The sequence below is a fragment of the Suillus subalutaceus genome (assembly GCF_016647625.1).
Source record: "Suillus subalutaceus strain FC151 chromosome Unknown DFJ58scaffold_132, whole genome shotgun sequence".
Classification (NCBI taxonomy): domain Eukaryota; kingdom Fungi; phylum Basidiomycota; class Agaricomycetes; order Boletales; family Suillaceae; genus Suillus; species Suillus subalutaceus.
The window spans coordinates 93,965-115,428 of record NW_024540381.1 but is presented as its reverse complement, the minus strand read 5'-3'; the positions used below and the strand labels follow the sequence as shown (position 1 = coordinate 115,428).

General features: G+C 46.6%; 4 protein-coding genes across 4 annotated transcripts; 1 reads left to right on the top strand and 3 right to left on the bottom strand.

Moving 5' to 3' along the window:
* Window positions 1–3,807: 3,807 nt before the first annotated feature.
* DFJ58DRAFT_732770 (uncharacterized protein) lies at window positions 3,808–4,119 on the top strand (the record flags this gene model as incomplete). The annotated part of the gene is made up of 1 exon (XM_041386213.1): window positions 3,808–4,119. One exon carries the CDS (start codon window positions 3,808–3,810, stop codon window positions 4,117–4,119), a length of 312 nt encoding a protein of 103 aa, XP_041239203.1.
* A 6,612-nt stretch (window positions 4,120–10,731) lies between these two features.
* DFJ58DRAFT_732769 (armadillo beta-catenin plakoglobin) lies at window positions 10,732–12,960 on the bottom strand (the record flags this gene model as incomplete). Its single annotated transcript, XM_041386212.1, has 15 exons — window positions 10,732–10,751; window positions 10,805–11,032; window positions 11,100–11,257; window positions 11,306–11,334; window positions 11,384–11,557; window positions 11,607–11,798; window positions 11,847–11,913; window positions 11,970–12,064; window positions 12,111–12,166; window positions 12,226–12,337; window positions 12,385–12,489; window positions 12,548–12,613; window positions 12,665–12,684; window positions 12,733–12,785; window positions 12,848–12,960. 15 exons carry the CDS (start codon window positions 12,958–12,960, stop codon window positions 10,732–10,734), a joined length of 1,488 nt encoding a protein of 495 aa, XP_041239202.1.
* A 934-nt stretch (window positions 12,961–13,894) lies between these two features.
* On the bottom strand, window positions 13,895–15,756 carry DFJ58DRAFT_666932 (uncharacterized protein; the record flags this gene model as incomplete). Its single annotated transcript, XM_041382587.1, has 7 exons — window positions 13,895–14,285; window positions 14,343–14,457; window positions 14,507–14,938; window positions 14,990–15,164; window positions 15,218–15,518; window positions 15,573–15,660; window positions 15,708–15,756. The coding sequence occupies 7 exons, from the start codon at window positions 15,754–15,756 to the stop codon at window positions 13,895–13,897; spliced, it is 1,551 nt and encodes a 516-aa protein (XP_041239201.1).
* A 1,972-nt stretch (window positions 15,757–17,728) lies between these two features.
* DFJ58DRAFT_666984 (general substrate transporter) lies at window positions 17,729–20,190 on the bottom strand (the record flags this gene model as incomplete). The annotated part of the gene is made up of 16 exons (XM_041382592.1): window positions 17,729–17,965; window positions 18,018–18,095; window positions 18,148–18,304; window positions 18,357–18,410; window positions 18,465–18,554; window positions 18,605–18,730; window positions 18,779–18,809; window positions 18,864–18,994; window positions 19,049–19,147; window positions 19,171–19,422; window positions 19,470–19,527; window positions 19,577–19,645; window positions 19,696–19,850; window positions 19,905–19,938; window positions 19,990–20,059; window positions 20,113–20,190. The coding sequence occupies 16 exons, from the start codon at window positions 20,188–20,190 to the stop codon at window positions 17,729–17,731; spliced, it is 1,719 nt and encodes a 572-aa protein (XP_041239200.1).
* Window positions 20,191–21,464: the final 1,274 nt, after the last annotated feature.

Here is a 21,464-nt window from a genome sequence, read left to right as displayed (position 1 = left end):
CCTTGCGAGCAACTTTGCAGAATGACTGCAACTTCACGATGCCTCCAACTGGATTCAATTTATAAACGACCTTCTCCTGAATGTCGTACAGCAGGGGCTCCTTCTCTCCCCACCTGTGGGATAGCATAGCACAACGGAAGTACATCGCAACCGATTTTTTGATGCGCTCCATGCGGAGGTCTTCATGCTTCATCGTCAATAACAAAAGTTCCTTGTACCTTGTGCTTGTTTTGAAGGAACCAATCTGTGCGTCTCGATCACATAAGTACCCAGTGGAGGTGTTAAGTAGACGAAGTGGGGCGTTTTCCATTTGAACGTGGATGCCCTTTCGGATAGCACCATCCGCTTCTGATGGGCTGATATACTGCTGGCGCAGCTCTGGAGAAAGAGTCAAGCACTTTGATGCGTGTGTTATTTGAGGCTTACTTCGTATTTGCGTCTCGGTAGCATTATCCAACTTGGAGAGCATGATTTGGAAGGCCTCGATTGATTCGTCGTAGCGCCGTGCGCCATGAAATGCTTCGTGCTTCAACTGATATCCAATATAAGACGATGGGTTGAGTTCGATGACCTACATATGTATATCGAAAATAAGTATTGTCTACAAAAGAATTGATGCCATCGAACCTTTTGCGCATCGACGAGCGCTTCCTCCCACAGCGCTTTCTTCATTTTTGCCTTACTGCAGCTGGCAAATATGATTTCGCTTGTGGGATCTAGCTTGATCGCTCCCGAGTATAGACGAATAGCCACGTCATAATCACTCGCAGCGAGCTGCAACATCTCCGTTGGACAGCACAGAGTGTGCTGCAATTTTGCTTGAAAGCTGAGTGGAAACGCGGGTGAAAATTTAGCGCGGGTGGCATGACTGAAGACTTACCAGCGGACCAACGAAGGCAGCTGGCTTTCGTGGTTTCATCACTCATATCCATCATGTATTTGTACGATTCAAGGGCTTCTTGAAGTTTACCTGCGTGAAGGAGTGCGTGACAAAGGTTTTTGTTTGCCGTTTGCCACAAAGACTCGAGGTCCCATCCGAAGAGCTACAGAAGCACAAAGTTTAATCCAACATGAAACACATTTTCGGTTGTATTACATCGACGTACCACCACAAAGTCCGTATATTGAGATTGAAGGGCTGATTTAGACCAGCAAGTACCGCCGTTGACAGCGGCTGCGAAGTGGTCAGCAGCTTCATTGTGACGTGCGCCATCCAACGCATTGATTCCAAGTTGAACGCGTAGATACGCCTGATATGCGATGTCAAAAAAATCTGTGTCAACGGCACACGAACGTGGGCTGGATCAACACTCACTTCCACGACACTACAAGCAAGAGTATCGGCGTGGGGACAAGAGGCGGCTAGCTCCTGGACACGTAGAATTGCATCCTCATGTTGATCTGCATTGAACAGTGCGATGGCCTGAAAATCAATGAAGTAGGGAGTATGGGAGAACTGATTAGCATGCCTTGATCAAGAGAAGACGATGAATGGCCGTCGAATCTCCGCTGGTAAACATGAACGCGAGGTCAAATGCTTTCATTGCATCTTTGAAGTGCTTTTTTTCCACAGAGGGCGATGCCTTTAGAGGTGCAGCCTGTGAAGGAGGGCTGAATGCTGATAGACTTTGACACCATGGAAAGTTAGTATGTTACTTTCTTAAGAAATGAATCAGTTGTATCTCACCATAAGTGCATCACGAAGCGCACGGTCCCAGTCGTGTTTTCGCGCCATGACAAATGAGCGGTCGGCATAGGAGATGTAGTTGTTGGGATCAGAGTTGATCTCTTGTGTTAGCAGCTCTTCAGCGATAGGCAAATCACCAGATATGCATGCATTCCGGGCTGTCATGTTTATATTCTACATGAAGGTAACACCGTGTGTTGTATGAATCAAGAGTGGAACTTACCTTGGAAACAGGTAAAACGTCCTCCGGTACTGCCCACTCTGATATCTTCTTATCCCCTCCTCCACTAAGGATGTATTCACCATCCAAGGAGAAGGTAACACAACGCATCCAGCGAGTGTGTCGGAATATGGCAATAGTTCGTCTATCTGAGAGCCGCCAAAGGCGGACATCATTGTCATACGATGCGGAGGCGACCAGGGTAGAAGCAGAATTGACTGTAATGGCGCAGATTTGCTTCTTGTGGCCTTTCCAGGGACTCCCACTGACCTGCTCCCAACTCGTTGAGTCCCACTCTCGTATCGTAGCATCGGCATTTGTGCCTGCTGAGAGAAGGCGTTTACCATCAGGCGTCCACGCGAGTGACTTGTTGAATGGTCTAATGCTTGCTCGACTGATCGATGTATGAGCCGCGTGACCTTCAAAGATTATAATGCATTCCCTAGTGCTCGTATCCCATATTTGAATCTTCCCAAGTGTTGCAATAGCAAGATGTTCGCCAGATGGTGAATACCGAACGCAGTTGACATAATCATGACAGTTGATTGGATTTCCTTGCAACTGCCACGTTTTTGTGTTCCACAGCTTCGTTGTTTTGTCCCATGAACCAGTAGCCAACACCGCGCCATCTGGTGAAAAATCCAACGAGTCAATGCAAGAGTGAGCCTGGAAGGATTGGGTGAGAGGTTCCCCAGTGTCCCCGTCCCAGGTAATGAGCTCCCCCTTCTCATCACCGCTTGCTATTAATCCCCCGTCTCGTGATATCGCCACTGCCCCAACCCAGTCGCAATGCCCCTCCATTATCTTCAATACCACGCCGTCTTTCAGGTCCCAAAGACGAAGTGTCTTGTCTCCCGAGCCTGTAACCATTCGTCGCATATCGGGGAAAACTGCGACTGCGAGTACGGGTTCTTCATGTTCTCCAAATGCTCGACTGGGGGTCGTGCTTATAATAATGCCCTGCACTGCCGCCTCTTCCGCCATTAGGAAGGTGCAGGTAGATTACTGTCGATTGTAAGGACTGTGGGAGTCGTCCTGCTCTCAGGTGGACCACGTGGACATCCAAAACCGTTGCCATTCTTATCTCTTAAATAAGCGCTCAAATCATGAGGTTGTTCTCTGGGGGCTGCTCGGTATTGTACCATATTGGAAGCTCGAACTTCCCCCACCGCTCCATATGGGTGCAACTTACATCGCTCGCCAAGCCTGAGATAGTGCCGCGGCAGACGTACTTAAGGCTTCTCGGACTCCCGTCACTTTGTCCAACCCCTGTCAAACATCACACATATCAAAGCGCTGTAAAGGTACTCCAACCCGTCACCGTCATCTGACTCGGATGTTGTCCCCCATAATCATCAAGCTGGCATTCATTTAGCCCACCCCTTGTTCCTGTCGACTTCCTGGGCCTGTACACCATCTGCCCAGTGTCAAAGGCGAGGCTCATGCCGGACCACCGTGACCGCTGTAATCTGCAATTCTCAAATAGGAAGACGCTCAAGAACATGATGACTGTTACGATCTCGAAAACTATCCAAACGGTTCTACTCAACATGATTGCGAGGCAGTGTGTGAAAATTATGCCTTGAAACGTATTATGAGGCCCTAAAATGGTGCCTAGAAATTTCCGACATAGAATTGGGCAATTTGGGCTAGGGTTGCTACCAGTTGTCCACAGCTAGCAGCCTTATTGAATGCTTCATGGAAGCTCTTCTTCGAATTCGTAAGGCTTCGTATGAATTTGATTGGTAGAATTGAGCTAGGGCTGTGTTATGCACAGCTAGCTGCCTCATGGCTTCCTGATGGTTAATTCGGTCAAGTACCTCAACCGCCTTCCTGCCCTCCTTCCTTCGCTCTGCTATATCTCCTCTGACCTATCCTCTGACCTTGTCAACTGATCAAAATGCCTTTTAAATTTACGTTGTCCCTTGAGGGCTTCGAAAAGGTCATTGCAATTGTTTTGAAGCGCCCTAAAAACCAAGGACGCACACAACACAACTTAACAACCGCCGACCATGAGGGCGATAGCTCTATCCCTACAGACATTTCTAATCCCGTTCCTGCAACAATGCTCTCTTCGAATTCTTCGCCAGTGCATCCGGTTTCTGCAAGCAGTAAACCAGGTTTCGAAGAACCCCCCACAGGCTTTCCTTCCGCAGTGTACCCTTGGGTCGCATCCCCTGTCCACGTGAAGCTCTCGACATCGCTCAGGTAGCTTTGCCCTTGGGCCAGGCTGTTACAGGGTGTAATTCCACTTATCGGTACTCCGATGAACGCAGGCTATTGGCGGGTTATTGCAAATCCTGCAAGTTATAAATGTGAGTGCTTATCGAATGATGAGGATATTTCTGGATCTCAAGGGACCATCACAGAGACGCGAACCAGAACAAGGCAGCCTTAGATGACCTGACGTCGCGGCTCCATCAACTATACTACCATTTGTGCAACGCCCCACCTGCCCTGGATCCTCTTGAATATTCCCGGAGAGACCTCTTAGCTAGGTAAACCCCTTATGAATGTGCGCTTGAATTTACCCAACACTGAGCCGCACTCAGGAAGCTACAAGACACCTCAGCCCGCCTGAAAAGGTTGCAAAAATGTCGTCTCGCATACACATCTGTCACACAAGCTATCACCGGATGTTCCACTGACATTGACCGTTATCTGATGGAGTGTTTGGTTGTGTTCTACTCCCTAGAGATTGCTCGCATTTACTCACTACTCTGTGGTCAGTGGTCATCACAAATGCAAAGTCAACGTGAAACACACGAATTATTTATAATTTCATGGAGGCGGCAGGATGGTCCTCAGGATATTGAGCAGTCATCTGCATCCATTTAGCCGGAACTGTCGCGCTTGGCTGCGTGACACTAGTAGACGCGACAGGCCACCACCATGCAATATCAGTGAGCTGCTGCACCTCATACCAGGTACGCTCGCTGGCGTCAAAATTTTGTAAAAGCTTACTTGTCAAATTGTTTTTAGCAACTTAATAACATGCTTTGAGTTCTGTTCGAATGCGATGCAATTGAAGCCCAAATTCAAAGACGGTATATAGAAGAAGGAAAGTATGATTTGTGCATTGATGAGGGCATGCAAGTAACCCCACTCACAAGCCACAAATGGTCAAGCATTGAACCAGGCATGAAGATTGTGTTGAGGGTTACCATTCAACAGGAGACAAAATCAGGCTTTGATGTTAACTACCAATGTCATTTTTGTGGCGCGGTGAATTGCCTTGGCGTCAAGTCTGTGAAATATCGGTCTGGAGGGCAAACTGTTTGCTCGACTGATTGGTGAGTATGTTCATTTTCTAGGTCCTGATGGTGCCTAACGATGAGAAGTCGAGAATGCAAACAATGCTTTCAGATCACCCGTGATGAAAAGCACCGCAGTACACAATCCTCTAACAGTGACTCCAATCACATGATGTCATGCATGGTATGGAGTTCATACCCACCTGTGACTCCCACATAATCCTTCTAATTAGAGGTGATAATAGATAGCGTTCGCACCTCTAATTAGAGGCAAATACAGCGGCTGCAAGCCTCCTTCAATATCTCGTCAATAAAGAGTGACTTATAATAATCAGTGCCAAAGTCTTCACTGCAGCGTGAATATGATACCAAATCGGGTAAGCCATGCTCGTCGCACGCTCACTCCGTGCATTGTCGAAACCTTCGTGCTCACCGTTGCACACAGCGAGCTCAACTATTCCACCATTTCAACACATTTTTTCACAGTTTTTTTCACTGTACCTGTAGAGTATCATTAAATAACGTATATTTCGCATTAGCGGACATAAGTGATGCCAGAATAAATGTGTATATATATATCAATACTACAGAGGCAACATAGGTCCTTTACCTCGTTCCTGGGCCTCAACCCATTGCTCCCTGGTCGAAAAAAAACCAATTAGATGTAAGAATATTGCTATATAAAAAGAAATCGAACTCACAGGGTACTGGAAGCTGAGAAGGGCGCTCTGAGGGAGAACATCAAGAGAAGGAGAGGGATAGAGTAGAATACATGGGCACAGACATCAGTCAGGCATTAATATACGTAATATAGACATGCCTGAGTGAGGGTAAAGTGAAGAGAAGGCCCTGGAGCTGCAAAAAAGCGACCAAGGCAGAGGGTCAGCCAAAGGTCACACAGAAGATAACATAACTACTCACTGATGATAGGAGGTCACAAGCGGTTTTAAAGTAGGGTATTATAACTATACTAGAGTCATATGACCCGCTAAACCTGGTGATAAAATAGCTAGATGAGATATATAGATCAAAATGACAGAAAATGCGAAAATGTGAGCAGAGACTTACCATGACGATCAGAGTGCACTACTTGTGTACAGGACAGTGTAGAACAACATACCAGAAGCACCAGCAGCATCTTGGAGGGTGTGCATGAAGAGAAGAACATGTTAGCAATAAAAATGCTCAAAAAGCGAACCATAAGACTTACCATACCAAGAGGGATATCCAGCATGTGTGCAAAGGACATAAGAGCCATAGAACAATGAACAACATCCTAGAATGACATTGTAATAAGATAGAAGAGCTGTGATCAGGAATAAGACAGGTTATTGAGAAAATATGAGGACACGGACCAAACCCACTCACCTTGCCAATAGGGACACCCTGAGGATGTATACTGATCTAAAAAGGACCAGGGGATGTAAATAACACCTAGAAGTGTTAGCACAGCAAGTTTCAGGACATACCAGCCAGTTGTGGTTGAGGTAGGATGAAAACAAGTGATTATCGAGAGAATGTGTATGTGTTTGCACTGCGACTCACATATGGCAACTGTGTGATCTTGTGTAATGCACCACGCACATACATCTTAAACCTTCAATTTAACTCTAACTCAACTACAACTCACTGGTATGTCCTGAAACTTGCTGTGCTAACACTTCTAGGTGTTATTTACATCCCCTGGTCCTTTTTAGATCAGTATACATCCTCAGGGTGTCCCTATTGGCAAGGTGAGTGGGTTTGGTCCGTGTCCTCATATTTTCTCAATAACCTGTCTTATTCCTGATCACAGCTCTTCTATCTTATTACAATGTCATTCTAGGATGTTGTTCATTGTTCTATGGCTCTTATGTCCTTTGCACACATGCTGGATATCCCTCTTGGTATGGTAAGTCTTATGGTTCGCTTTTTGAGCATTTTTATTGCTAACATGTTCTTCTCTTCATGCACACCCTCCAAGATGCTGCTGGTGCTTCTGGTATGTTGTTCTACACTGTCCTGTACACAAGTAGTGCACTCTGATCGTCATGGTAAGTCTCTGCTCACATTTTCGCATTTTCTGTCATTTTGATCTATATATCTCATCTAGCTATTTTATCACCAGGTTTAGCGGGTCATATGACTCTAGTATAGTTATAATACCCTACTTTAAAACCGCTTGTGACCTCCTATCATCAGTGAGTAGTTATGTTATCTTCTGTGTGACCTTTGGCTGACCCTCTGCCTTGGTCGCTTTTTTGCAGCTCCAGGGCCTTCTCTTCACTTTACCCTCACTCAGGCATGTCTATATTACGTATATTAATGCCTGACTGATGTCTGTGCCCATGTATTCTACTCTATCCCTCTCCTTCTCTTGATGTTCTCCCTCAGAGCGCCCTTCTCAGCTTCCAGTACCCTGTGAGTTCGATTTCTTTTTATATAGCAATATTCTTACATCTAATTGGTTTTTTTTCGACCAGGGAGCAATGGGTTGAGGCCCAGGAACGAGGTAAAGGACCTATGTTGCCTCTGTAGTATTGATATATATATACACATTTATTCTGGCATCACTTATGTCCGCTAATGCGAAATATACGTTATTTAATGATACTCTACAGGTACAGTGAAAAAAACTGTGAAAAAATGTGTTGAAATGGTGGAATAGTTGAGCTCGCTGTGTGCAACGGTGAGCACGAAGGTTTCGGCAATGCACGGAGTGAGCGTGCGACGAGCATGGCTTACCCGATTTGGTATCATATTCACGCTGCAGTGAAGACTTTGGCACTGATTATTATAAGTCACTCTTTATTGACGAGATATTGAAGGAGGCTTGCAGCCGCTGTATTTGCCTCTAATTAGAGGTGCGAACGCTATCTATTATCACCTCTAATTAGAAGGATTATGTGGGAGTCACAGGTGTTCATACCATGACATATATGAATAGCAGTATAAAAGGAGATAAGTAGAGGAGTGTACAAAGGATATACTTCTTACTTATGTAAGCTTTGTTTCTATTTATTTAGTTGTATTTGTAGTTTCTGTCTCTTTCCATTTGTTCTTGTTTATTCAGCCACTTGATTACATCAGTGAGCCATTCAGATATGTTTGTAAGCATGTCATGTGACTGGTAATATTCTGATTTGTAAGGACTTTCCATGACTCATCATGTTTTGTCATGATTCATCATGCTTTGTAATATTCTACAGTGCTTTGTAATATTTTACTCATGTACTTTAGTAAGCAGCTGATTCAGCACACCAAAAGGCTTGGTTTGTAAGTATAATCTTACCAATCCAGTGATGACTCATTGCTTAGTAAGGATGGTTTCTAAAATGTATATAAGGACTCCATTCTCACATAATATATTAAGTTTTTCCCCTTCCATTCTTTTCCCAAACCGTGTGGGAACGTAGAAATTTGAAGTCAGGAGTTTTCCCACTTTCTGTCTCAACACTGTGAGATCACGAAGAAAGTGAAGGCCTATGAGTTGCCTTTGAAAACAATCGTATTCTTTTAGTCTAGATTGATTGTATACTATCTTACAGGGATCGCCTATACAATAATCTATTGTTTTATCCATCATTTTAGTATTCGTGCCACATTCAGTTCAGAGAGGTCCATATTACCTACTAGGTTTAAGTTAACCTGACAAAATATATTATACTCCTTTACTATCAAGAAGTGATCTAGCAAAGAAGTAATTTATTACCCTTTGGCCACCCACGAACACCACATTATCAACTGAGAAGTAGAAAATCCGTTGACCGTGAACTTGAGGAGCTGGCACCTTAGTCTTAAAGAATACAATTGTGATAGTCATTGTATTCTGATCAACATATAAGACCCTCAAGTAAGAAGACAACGACTGACGCGAAAACACTCCTTATTCGCAACTTTCATGTCGAGCAAATGGTATGTCATCCTGGAACTTTGCTAGCAATCTTGAGCTTGATGTATCTCCCATTCTCAGCCTGTGCGTGATGTTGTGTTTCGAGTTTCTGAGGCGACGCTGACGGTGCTTCGGCCACATCCCGCTCTCAGTCTGTGCGTGATCTCGTGTTTCGAGTTTCTGAGGTGACGCTGACAGTGCTTCGGCCACATCCCGCTCTCAGTCTGTGCGTGATCTCGTGTTTCGAGGTTCTTGGGCGACGCTGACAGTGCCACGGCCATGTCCCGCTCTCAGTATGTGCGTGATCTCGTGTTTCGAGGTTCTTGGGTGATGCTGACGGTGCCATGGCCATGTCCCGCTCTCAGGATGTGCGTGATCTCATGTTTCGAGGTTCTTGGGTGACGCTGACGGTGCCACGGCCATGTCCCGCTCTCAGTTGGTGCATGATGTCATGTTTCGAGGTTCTTATGCGACGCTGACGGTGCCACGGCCATGTCCCGCTCTCAGTATGTGCGTGATGTCGTGTTTCGAGGTTCTTATGCGACGCTGACGGTGCCACAGCCATGTCCCACTCTCAGTCTGTGTGTGATCTCATGTTTCGAGGTTCTTGGGCGACGCTGACGGTGCCACAGCTATGTCCCGCCCTCAGTATGTGCATGATCTCGTGTTTCAAGGATCTTATGCGACGCTGACGGTGCTACAGTTGTGACCTGCTCTCAGTTTGAAGTACGTGACTTGTCTGCTTGACTTGTTGCCGCTTGTTGATCCCAACACAATCAGGACATGTTTTTGCGCCATGTTCGTGCGACGTCGGCTATGTACCCCCCGACTAGGTCATGTCCCGCCCTCACATGGTATGTAATATTATCTTCTTGGATCAATAGTGAACACCAACTCTTTCATTGTACTAATAGACAGTGCGTGCCTCCACATTAAGCGATTTCAGACCATGTCTTTGTACTGATTGCATGTAGCATACAGCAGCATCGAGGAGATCGAGTAAGACAGTGATCAAGATGAAGAGTGGGATGGAATGAATAAAGATTCAGATGATGTGCCTTGGTAGCAGCAGAGGACATGGACAGACATGGTTTCCAGAATTGATCTTGTCCATGGCATATAAAGAAAGCTATATTATGTGTACGGCCTTCTAAATCTGATTGCTCATATCTATTTAGCTCTTTGTAACACCAAATAAATGCCAGGACGAAAATCCTAACGACATGTTGGAGTCCGAGAGTTCCCAGTCGATGAAGCAGAGACTGAATCAAGGTTTCATATATACTAGATGTATGTATATACCAGGGAGTTAACCATTGATTCAAAATTGCTGTTTATTATTTGATAGGACGAGAAGTCGTGGCTGTACGAGACTGACCTTGCCAAATTATTTTTTTCGCACGTTCGAAGAATGTCATTATTATTGAAAATTGGCGCGTCGACTTTATAATGATGAGAACACGGTGAACGAATACGGCTGCTGTTAACGAAGTCGTGTTTCAAGAATCCGATTTAACAGTTCGATCGTTCACATCGACCCCCTGATGTCAGAAGTCACCCTGATTGTGACATTTCTGGCAATTGGTGGTAGCAGGTTCCGGAGCATGTACATCCTAACTAGACCACATGACACCGAGATATTAATACTCACGACCACACAAGCGTCCGAAACACGCTTAGGGGATTAAGTGTTCCACAATCAGAGGTAGTATCTGTCACCTGTGAAAAGGGTTCATAAGGGAAGCATGCTGTGACCACGTGCGTTCTCTTACCGATTTGACCCATACCAGGCTCTATGATCCAAACTTTCTTCCCTTCCCCTTCGCTCTGGCCCTCGCCTTTTTCATTGTAACGTTCAAGCCAAGCCTCACGGAGGCCTTCATCGACGGCACCAGTAACAATCTTAACCTTTGGAAAGGCTCGCTGAAGCACAGTGACACCACCAGTGCGGGCAATGAGAAACGTTACGAAAATGATGTGATCTTGCTGGACTCCATGATCTAATAGTGTCCGAATCGCCATGAATGCCGAGGCAGCAGTGCCAATTTGAGCATCTAGTAAAAAGACCCATGCATCGACGGCTTAGATGTCGTTCTCGCAAGCATCTAGGGAGCATCACATGTAGAAGTAGTGGCTCTCCAGTATGGGCATCGGATTGCACCAGGAGGGAGCCAATTGCAACGTCACTGAGGACACGCTGTAATCCCCTCGTTAGAGGTCCACCTCTGAACCAACCGATTAGTGCAGAATTTGGCCGATCCATCAAAACGTACGATCGTATGATAGAGACACCGCAAACGTTCTAGACAACTCTTAAGCCAGGCACTCGATTTCTCAGTGAAGTGACATACCTTGACGTCAAGTTCCTTGCCGATGCAATCTACTTCTGTTGGGGTCGTGACCGTCTTAGGTCTGTGAGGAAGATGTTCCATGGCTTTCTCGATCAAGAACGTTGCCAGTCGGTCTACGAAGAAGATAAAATCCTGGCGGTTCGATGTCCCATCACGAAGAATGGTATATATACCCTTCACCCAGAAGCATAAGCAACGACTTTCTTTGAGAGTGGGGGCAGACCTTTAACTGGGGTGTTTGCGGGAGCACTATAATGTTCTTGGACACCGGGTTGCCGTCTGACGTACTCAAGCAACACTCGATTGATTGAGAAACCATGTGTTTCCGGAAGTGTCTCACCCGTTCTGCCATTTTACGTCGAATGTGCGTCGTTATCAAGTCAATGGCAACAGAGTTGTTCAACCCTGGAACAACCTGAAAACAATGGTACGTCGAAACAATTGAAACAACACGTCTACTCACAATGTCTGCATGGCGAGCGGTTGGTAAAACGAAGTTATCGTACGCGGGCTTAACATAGCGAAGATATCTAGGCATGAGCGATGGTTACGACAACATATAACCCCTGCAGAGAAGAATACATACTGCTCGATAACCCCATCAACGCTTCTTCCGCGTTCCTTGACATCCCGTTGAATTCTCCGGGCGAGCATCAAGTCCGAGTCACATTGCACAAACACCTGTTTAACGGTGAAACAATGTACAACTTGCTGAATGATAGGGTACCTTGAGATCATATAAAGAGCGTAATTCTGGATAATGCAAAGCCATTATACCTTCCGCTGAAACATGTATTGCCTTCAGCATCCAGGATCATAACAGGAAGCGGTCAGATACTGACTTATTATGATAGCCGCACCATACAAATACTTCACCTCGTCTAACCGTTGATGTTCGGCAAAAGAATAAACGGGAATATTGGTCTGCCGACACGCCTTCAAGTCCGCGAGACACTAGAAGAGATTGGGTAAAAAATCTAAACATAAATGAACGTACGGACAGCAGCAAACACGGGCATGTCAATAGCATCCGGCCGATCAAGGTCAAGTCGATTCGCATGCGCCAGCGCAACCTCTTCTGCGGTAAGTCGCTTGTAAAAGCTGTCCTAAGCAGTGGTCCCTGTGTCACCTGTGTACTCTCCTGACATCTTTTGTAATACTGACCTGGGATAGTATAACGACAGTCGGTACTGAGCCCAATGAACGAACGATTTGCCGAGCCACGTGAGTCTGTCATCGTCCAATTCATCTCTCCGAGCTTCTCTCAACTTGCATTCTCACCTTCCCACTTGCTGATCCGCCTGAATCCATTTTGACAAAATGCAAGACTCCACAACACATTCACTCACCAGCTATCCCGATCACGAATACATCGCAAATAGGTAGGCCATCTTCCCCGTACCTGTCAGTGACACGTAGATGTCAGGAGTTGAACAACGACGAAGAGCCTACATGAAAAGTTACCAAGGAGGTCTTCCGTGAGACTTCAAGAGAACGTTCTTGTTCGATTGGTGTGATTCCAACGAGTGCTGACTTTCGTCGTCGAGAAACTCATGAGAGTGATCTTCTGCAAGCATTGCGGTGCCCGAGACAAGTTGCAAGATGATCGATGAGTAACTAGGAAGTCTCCGGAACTAAAAGGCAGAGGAAACTGGATGTATTTAAGCTGTCTTCGGCAACGATGGATAAATTATCGCCGTGCCAAGTACTGGCAGTGTACAGCAACTTATAACTTGTACGTGATGTACATATTTTGAATCTGTTCCTCATGCACCTGACTCGGACTGAAGGCCCAGGCCGAAGCCAACCTAATTCAGAATCCTGATCCGACATACCGTTTTTTGCCATGTGACAAGTTAAACAACACCCTTATCATTACCTGATCAATCTAGAACGACTAGAATTCATTTCCAAATCGATGAGAAACTCTGCCACGATGTCGCGTATCAGAGTCTCTTCCTCATGAATCTTGATACCTTTACTAGTTCACCTTAACTCGTGGACTCCATTCGGGATAACGAGAAGTGGATTTTACGCTAAGCTCGCACGCATCAGTACCTGAGACATCATGGTATCATAACCTGCATTGAGGTCGCCACGCTGCCTTGACGTTGAGTCGCAGGGTACTAGATTGTCAACCCTCCAGGAATTCATGGACCCACCCAGTCAACAATATCTTATCAATGCTACCATCAATGCCAAGCTGCTCGACAACTTTGCGAGCAGCGAAATAAACCGCCTAGCCTAAACCGTAATCATACGCTGAATGTGACAGTCAATAAGCTATGTGACCAGTGAGTAGATACCTGCTCACCGTTGAAGGCGAGAAGAGCCGAGGGGGACAACGAGGCAAATGCAAGAATTGCGCTCAAAGGAGCTCACCAGCCGAAATAGAGTTCACGTGTGATTGTGCCTACTGAGTACGACAACACACTCTTGAAACTTAGCCCCCATCAAGTAAAGTTGTTAACAATATACGATCTGAGGGCTACAAGAAGCGTTATCAATACCTCATTCCTCGCAATCCTGATTGTCGATGAGAAACTTTGCCACGGTATCGAGCATCTCTTCCTCAGGAATCTTGCGCCGAGCTTCATCACCCATTAGTCCATCCTCGTGAAGGCCACGATCTGCTACCCATATGGGTAAAGGCGTGGCTGAGGATACAGCAGGAGCTGACTGTTTAACACCGCGACTACTCCTGCTTGTCAACGTTGTGTGACAAGAGTAGCAAAGGAAATCGGTCAGGGCAAGTAGCGGTGGCACTTGGGATGGGGTACTTGTATCGAGATTGCCTCTGCACGGTGACGGGATGTGGGCCAAGTCCGCAGCAATTTTGTCATCTGAGTAAGATCTTATTGATATACGACTCTTCCACTCCTGTATGGCGGATTGCATCGGCCTGACAAATCCTGTCTTAGTCACTTGAACCGAATGAAATGTAGTCAATAAACCTCACCGCTTACACAACCTGCACTGCCCGCTCGGTGTATCCTTGGGTTCCAGTTTTTCACAGGTCCGAGCGATAGTCGACACAGTCGAAGGATAGTCTTTCTCAAGCCCGACTATAAAATCTGAGGAAAAAGTCAGTCCTGCGTCTTGCACGCGAAAGCTCTCTCGTACTCTTGGTCAAGGCTGCTATTCCTAATATCGCACGCCTTTGCTTGTCTCGACCGACCACAGATATGTTGTTCCACCACGCATATACAGCACATTCTTTTGCAGTAACGTCTCTGAGAGGTCGGATAACCCTGAGCACATCACTAGGCTTCGAACCAGAAGTAGCAGCCGACGCCCATTCCTCCTGAAGTTCCTCGCGGATTGCGTACCCTCCACCTTGCGAAATAGATGATAAAAGAGATATGGAGAGCGACGTGAGAGATGATCCAAAGAGTAAATGCGAAGATCCTCTGGAGTGGGCCGTATGCAGGATAAGTACACGGGTGAGATTCTGCAAGGCACTAGAAATTGCAGTTTGCGTCGGCAGTGATGATAAATACGACCGCATAGCTTCTACTGGTGTTAAATCAGTCACTTGGGAAGCGACATGGAGCCCTGACAACACAAAGTTCAGTACGTTGAATAGATGCATTGTTGCAGTTCTACCATCTGTAATTAGGCCTTCCTTGCTGAGTTCCAGCCAAACCTGTGGGGTGTTGTTTGATCCGGAAACTTTGGTCCACCAAGACTCATCGAATGCATCTTCTATTCGCAGAGGCACAAATTCGAATGATTGATATCGCTCGACTACAGATCGAATATCTTCGGTCCTGTCTTGCATCTAGCTGACATTATGTTACTGAATCTCGATCGGAGATTATAGCCACGACTCACCCCAGCAAAAGCTCCGCATACCTCTACATAACAAACAATGCAGGACGGCCATACGCTGGCGTTCCGTGGATGATTGGTGCCACCTCTTGGTTTTCCTGAATCGTCCAAGGGCGGTCGACTGGAGAAATATGTGTTATGGACGATATCCAGCATAATCGACGATCCTAGGCCGCCAGAGAAACCCAGGCACAGGTTTCCCGATGCCTTGAGCTTGGGCCGCTTCGAGGTGCCTGCCCTAGCATTGACCGAAGGTTCGAGAGCTTTTCTAAATTTCATGTCTACTATCGGGGTGAAGCATTCTCTTGTGGGGGATGTAGTCAAATTCGCTCCTAGCTGAAACGAACAACACACTTACTTGCAGTACGCCGCATGACGGATCATGATGTTGCCCGGTTTTAACCTGCATCTCACGCAGTCTTTTGATTTCCCAAACTTCAGACGACCTGCCCAAGCGAATGAGACAGAGGTAGACACAGTTGAAAACACTCACGAGGCATGAGGGCTTGTTCTTCTGCGGCTGGGTTTCCGCATGACGACATGGTGAATGCGAATCCTCAAGATTATAATTCACAGTACAACTAAAAAGCTAGAACCAGGTGGAGGGTTGTGCACTGGGGCATCTGCCAAGGGAAGAGTAGCGTAGAGCAGTGTGGACCATCACGGAGTCAGACAATCAGCAATTGAAAATCGCTATTCCCAAATAGGAAAGTATGCAAGATTTCAAACCAGTCCTTCTAGAGTCTAGACTCTTAGCTAGTGCACTCGGGCTGGTGTTTCAGTCTTTCAGAGACTCACGACTCGCACAATCCCTGTACCACTGACCGGCACCTTCACGTTATTAAGTATCCTCTCCGCCCAAGCTGCGTAAACAATTGAAGCGATGCTTCCGTAGGGACGGCCCGGTCGGACGGGCGGCACAAGTTGGAGTCCCTCCATATTCTAACCCGGGTCCAGCGTTCCTTCGTGAGTACATGTTTACTTTCGCGACGTTGGTGGTCTCAGATCTGGGTTGGTTCGGCATGTCGAAGATGCTACGTTTAAGTTGAGTGACCTCAACCATCATGATCCGAGTCATCGATGGTGCTCTGAAAAAGAACTTATAGCTGCCTACGCCGGAGACTGCGCCAACTGACAACAACAAAATTTGATTTCTTCGTTTCCTTTCATTTATCAAATAACGCTGGTAGCAACAGGCAGCAACTCGACCGACGACAGTACATTTGCCATTTGCTCGTTCGTCAAGTTACACCGCAAGTTACTGCCACGTTCTCAGATTAATTGCATAAACCGAAGCGAGGAGCGGAGACAAATTATTCTATTGCGTGCACGTTGCCAGACAACGAGACGCGCTGATTAGCGAGATCGATCGTCGCGCACATCCCTTTTCACCAGTTTTCACCCCGCTAGCGTGTGATGACGAAGAATCCGGAGCGCTAGCCACACCTTGCTACACCGTATCCTACCGTATCGCGCTGGACACTGCCTATTACAGGCCTTTGGTTCGCTGTGCCAGCGGCTCGGACTCTCTCGGACTCCACCACTTAGCAACTTTGTCCATGATCGTTGATGATGAACTTCTTATCCCATCAGTCGAATAAACGAGGGTTTTCAAATTAAATTATGCAAAGCAAACAAACTGACCGCCTTTTGCAAAGGGCTCTGCCAAATTTTGAAATACTGGACACAGCAGTTGCTCAAGAGCCACGAGGATCATCCTGGACCATCCGATGAAAACCGATGAACGTCATCACGAGTGACAGCCTGTGACAGCAGGTGACAGCGCATACCACAGTCCGCGCCGACTCCGCGGAGGGTCGAGAACCCATGATTTAAGAACGAGGGAATAATATAGGCGAAATCATCATGTGGGGAGTATATTTATGTTGCACAATTCGGACCTCAATGGTCACGATACGATTATGGCGGGAAAATAACCTTCCTGATGAATCCAAGCGTTTGCCAGCAGAGGCAGGCAGCTGGCAACTGCTGGCAAGCGTCGGTTTTTACCACTATTAGTGGCCGAATACGTACTATCCCATGGCAATAAATCTGCAGGAAGGCAGTTCAAGACAGACAGCCATTCAAGCTTCTTGATGATAGAAGCTACAAGAGCTCCCCACGCAACAGATTCGGATACCCCAGGATCCCCAGATCCATGGAGGGCTAGATGGAGAGCAATGGAGACCCGGGGCTGCGAAGGCTGGGGCTTCCCAGTCTCCGAAAGGTTCAACGGTCTGGTGATGCTAGAATGTTTTCTCAAAGCACCATAGAGCTCCGCAGGACGCCGCACCGGTGATCTCGCGGACGCCAGGTGTTTTACTAGGTTTTACTAAATTACTTTGCTGCAAAGCACACCACCATTGCAACAACTGGGGCCCATCAATATTAATATTATTCAATTTATTATTCCATCTCCATGTTCACCACTAGGGTGCATGCATTGCGGAACAATGTAATACAGCTTGTCAGATATTGAATGCATAGAACATTTGCGCCATCCATCGATGGACATTAAGCTTTTCCCTCGTCGTCGTAGAGCTCGTGACTGCTCTTTTCGATATCAGATCCACCCTTGCGCTGGCCAAACGCGGTCAAGCCAATCCGGTCAGCAATGGCGTTCTGGCGCTGTTGATCCGCAACAGCAAGACCTTCACTATCTCCAAACACGTCGTCCATTTCTTCCAAAGTGAGGCCCTTGGTCTCGGGTACAAAGAACATGATAAAAAAGCCGCCGAGGAAGGCGAATGCCTGTATTAATTTTCATGAGACATTGAAAGAAGTAAATGAACAGGCAACTCACGCCAAAGAACACGAATGTCCCAAAGCCGATATGAGTTAGCATTGATGGCGTTACTTGGCCGACAATGAAATTGTTCATCTGTTTGCCATGACGATCAGTGGACATCCCTATAAATATCCATAGAACGAACCCAATTGGCCGACGAGGCAATAGAAATACCCTTGCCACGTATACTCAACGGCCAAATCTCAGCAACGAGGATCCAGCTGCACGGACCCCAGCTGTAACCAAAGGCGACGGAGAATACCCAGACGCAAACGCAAGCCACCCAACCAGCAGTAGGGTGTCTGGTGAGATGTTTTAGTTCAAGTGGGATAATGAAATTTCGATGAGACGCACGATGACCAAGAATTATGGTACAACGCGGTCAGGACTGCAACGATGAGGTGACATCTATTATGGAACGTTCAGGACGGCAAGTTATACACGCAAGAATATAATACTAACGCAGCCATGATGAAAGCACCAGAGATCAAGACTGGCTTACGGCCGACCTTATCGATCCATATAACGGCAGGGATGGTCGCGAGGAACATGCTAATGGGTTTCTGTTAGTTATGTACGTGAAAATATGTGGTGAGGCATACACAATACCAACAACACCCGTGGCAAGAAGGCTAGTTGTGTTGCCTGTCATGCCCAAGTCACTGAAGATGCTGGGTGCATAGTACAAGATGGCGTTAACGCCAGTCCATTGCTGGAAGAACATGGTCCTGAAAATTCATTGGGCTGAGTCCTATCCGTAGAAAATGGCGACTCACATTGATCCAACAGCGACGCGGTAGAAGAGAGCTGGCAAGAGCGACGTTAGCGTTCAAAATTAGTACCAGTGCGACAAATTCGTACTGCGTGAGGTAAGTAAGCTCATATATGCATAAACACCGAGCTTGAAATTCGATGAGAACGACCCATCCTGGAATTGAGGGAACTTCAAAGCATTCAATTCCTTTTCAAAGAGGTACTGGGCCTTGATTTCCCTGCAGAAGACTATATATCAGGAAGACCAAGGCAGCAATGATCTTATGACCCACAAGAACTCGATTTGAACGAGGTCAGAGTCCGGAGGAAGGCGGCGAGCCCTACCAAGAACAGCGACAGCCTCCTCATCACGACCTTGGTTGACAAGCCACCTGGACACTATGAGTTTTGTGACGTGTCGTAAGCGGGAGTTGAGACATGCCTTGGAGAGAAAGGCATGAAAATAATACCAATGCCTAGAATGATAGCAGGAACAAGCTGCATCGCCAATGGAACGCGCCATGCAATCTCGCTCTGCCCGCTTCCAGTGCCACCGATGTAGTTGGTACCGTAGTCGATCCAAAAGGAGATCAAAATACCGAAGGTGATAGCAAGTTGCTGCAGAGCAACCAGACTGCCGCGGACTTCAGGAGGAGAAAGTTCGGCGCTGGTAAAGGGTCAGTAAGGACATAAAAGGGGACTGTTGTATCATACTTGTACAGGGGCACCGCCATACTGAGCGATCCGACACCAAGACCAGTAATGAAACGCCCTGAGATGAGATTCAGACACAAAACTTTGAACCGACTCTGAGAGCGTACCGCCATATATCGACGAGGGCTGGAATGCCGCAGTTTGGACGACGACACCAACACAGAATACACCGACGGCTGCATGGATGAATCAGCTGCATCCCCTGGGAAAATCGAAGCACACTAACCAAGCATGATGGTATATTTACGGGAGAGCTTGTCAGCCAAGTACCCGGTAGAGAGAACACCGACCCAAGCTCCAAGTTCCAGGATAGATACAAGCCAACCCTTCGTTCCAGGATTGCTGACAGCGGATGACATCCGATGGTCGAATGAATACATACTGAAACAGTTTGAGGATCACGGATGCTAAATAAAAGGTGGCATGAAAGCTCACCTCAAGACGCCAGAAAATACACCCTGGTTATAACCTTCACCATGTCAGTACGAGCTTGAAGGAAAAAATCACGATAGGGTTGTACCATAGAGCAAACCACCCAGAGAAGCGAAGACTGCATTGGCAAAAATTTTGCGATTGTGCACAAGGCCTGCCTGCGTAGTGTGTTAGTACGCACCACTAGACACGACTAATCGATAGAAATCACCCATCCTGACTGGCCCTGCAGTGCTTGACGATGTTTTGCAGCGTAAGGGCTTGCGCCTCCAGCGTGGCCTCCACCCATTGTTGTTGATGAAGAAGATGAAGAGGGATTGCTCACTCAACTCAATCACGGATGCACCTCTCCTTTATACTGTCTGGTCCATTTCCATCATTGATTTCTCATGTCACGGGATAAGTGCGGAAAATATCAATGGAGCAAAGGATCGAAATGGAGAACTTCTCCGGGGTATGGGGCGGTGCGGGGGATCCTGGCCGTCCACGAAACAAATCTAAACAAACAAGAGGTAGGGTCCGGAACAAAATGAGTGATGGTATGGATACGCTTCCGAGATTGCCGCAAACCTGGTTATGAATCCGCATGATAACACAATATAGTATCGCCATCGTATCGACAGTGGTAGACTGCCCGGTCCGGAGACACTGATATAGATTTGGTGTTGGTGACAAAGCCAACGGGGGTAATTGTTACACTTGTGTACTTGTTGAGTCACTGCGTCAAAGATAGTTAGTTATTTGAAAGAGTCTGTAGTACATACCTACTTGCAGCTTAACAACGAAGTCATTGGATGAGTTGATCATTGGATTGAATTCGAGGTACACAGGGTTACACGTTGCGGTGTAATGATATATTATTCGAGGCAAACAAATTGAGCGACAGTGTTTAGTTTCTTTGAAAGTTACTCTGCAAAAGGAAAAATACGATTTGATCGGACATACCTCGATAGAGTACACTCGGCCAGAAAGATTGAGTCTTGCACTGATTGAGGAACGTGGTCGATAGTACCGATGATCCTCCAGCGAACTCTGATCTTACTCATGAGAAAAGCGGCGGTCGTTATGAGTTCTTGTACTCTAAGTGGAATTGCTGAGCCGCCAGCGAGGCCAAAAAGTTAGTAACAGCCCTGGACGTCAAACACTTGTGATTATGGTATGTGACACCTCTTCGGAAATGAGATGCGCGAGTATACGACGATGTGACTTGAGCTTGAAGCTTGATCGATGACCGAACAAAATTACATGTTTCGCGGTTCAGAAGTTCATGTGTGTCTATGATTATAGAATGAACGAATGTTTGCTCAAGAGCTTGAGCCGTTCTTGCAGCTTGCAGTGTGAGGTTGAGGCGTAGTGCTTGGTGGCAGTGCAAGAAATGTCATGCTGCGGCCGTGTAGCGTCACTTGAAAGCTTGAACTTTGACATCTTGAATCCAAAGTCGGCCAAGTCTCTTTGAGCTCTCACAATTTACTTGTCAAGTCGCAAATCGTCGTCCAGTATGTGGCAAGGGCAATCCGGTTATCCGACCAGTAACAATCAGAGTGGTACCACCAGTTCTCCACC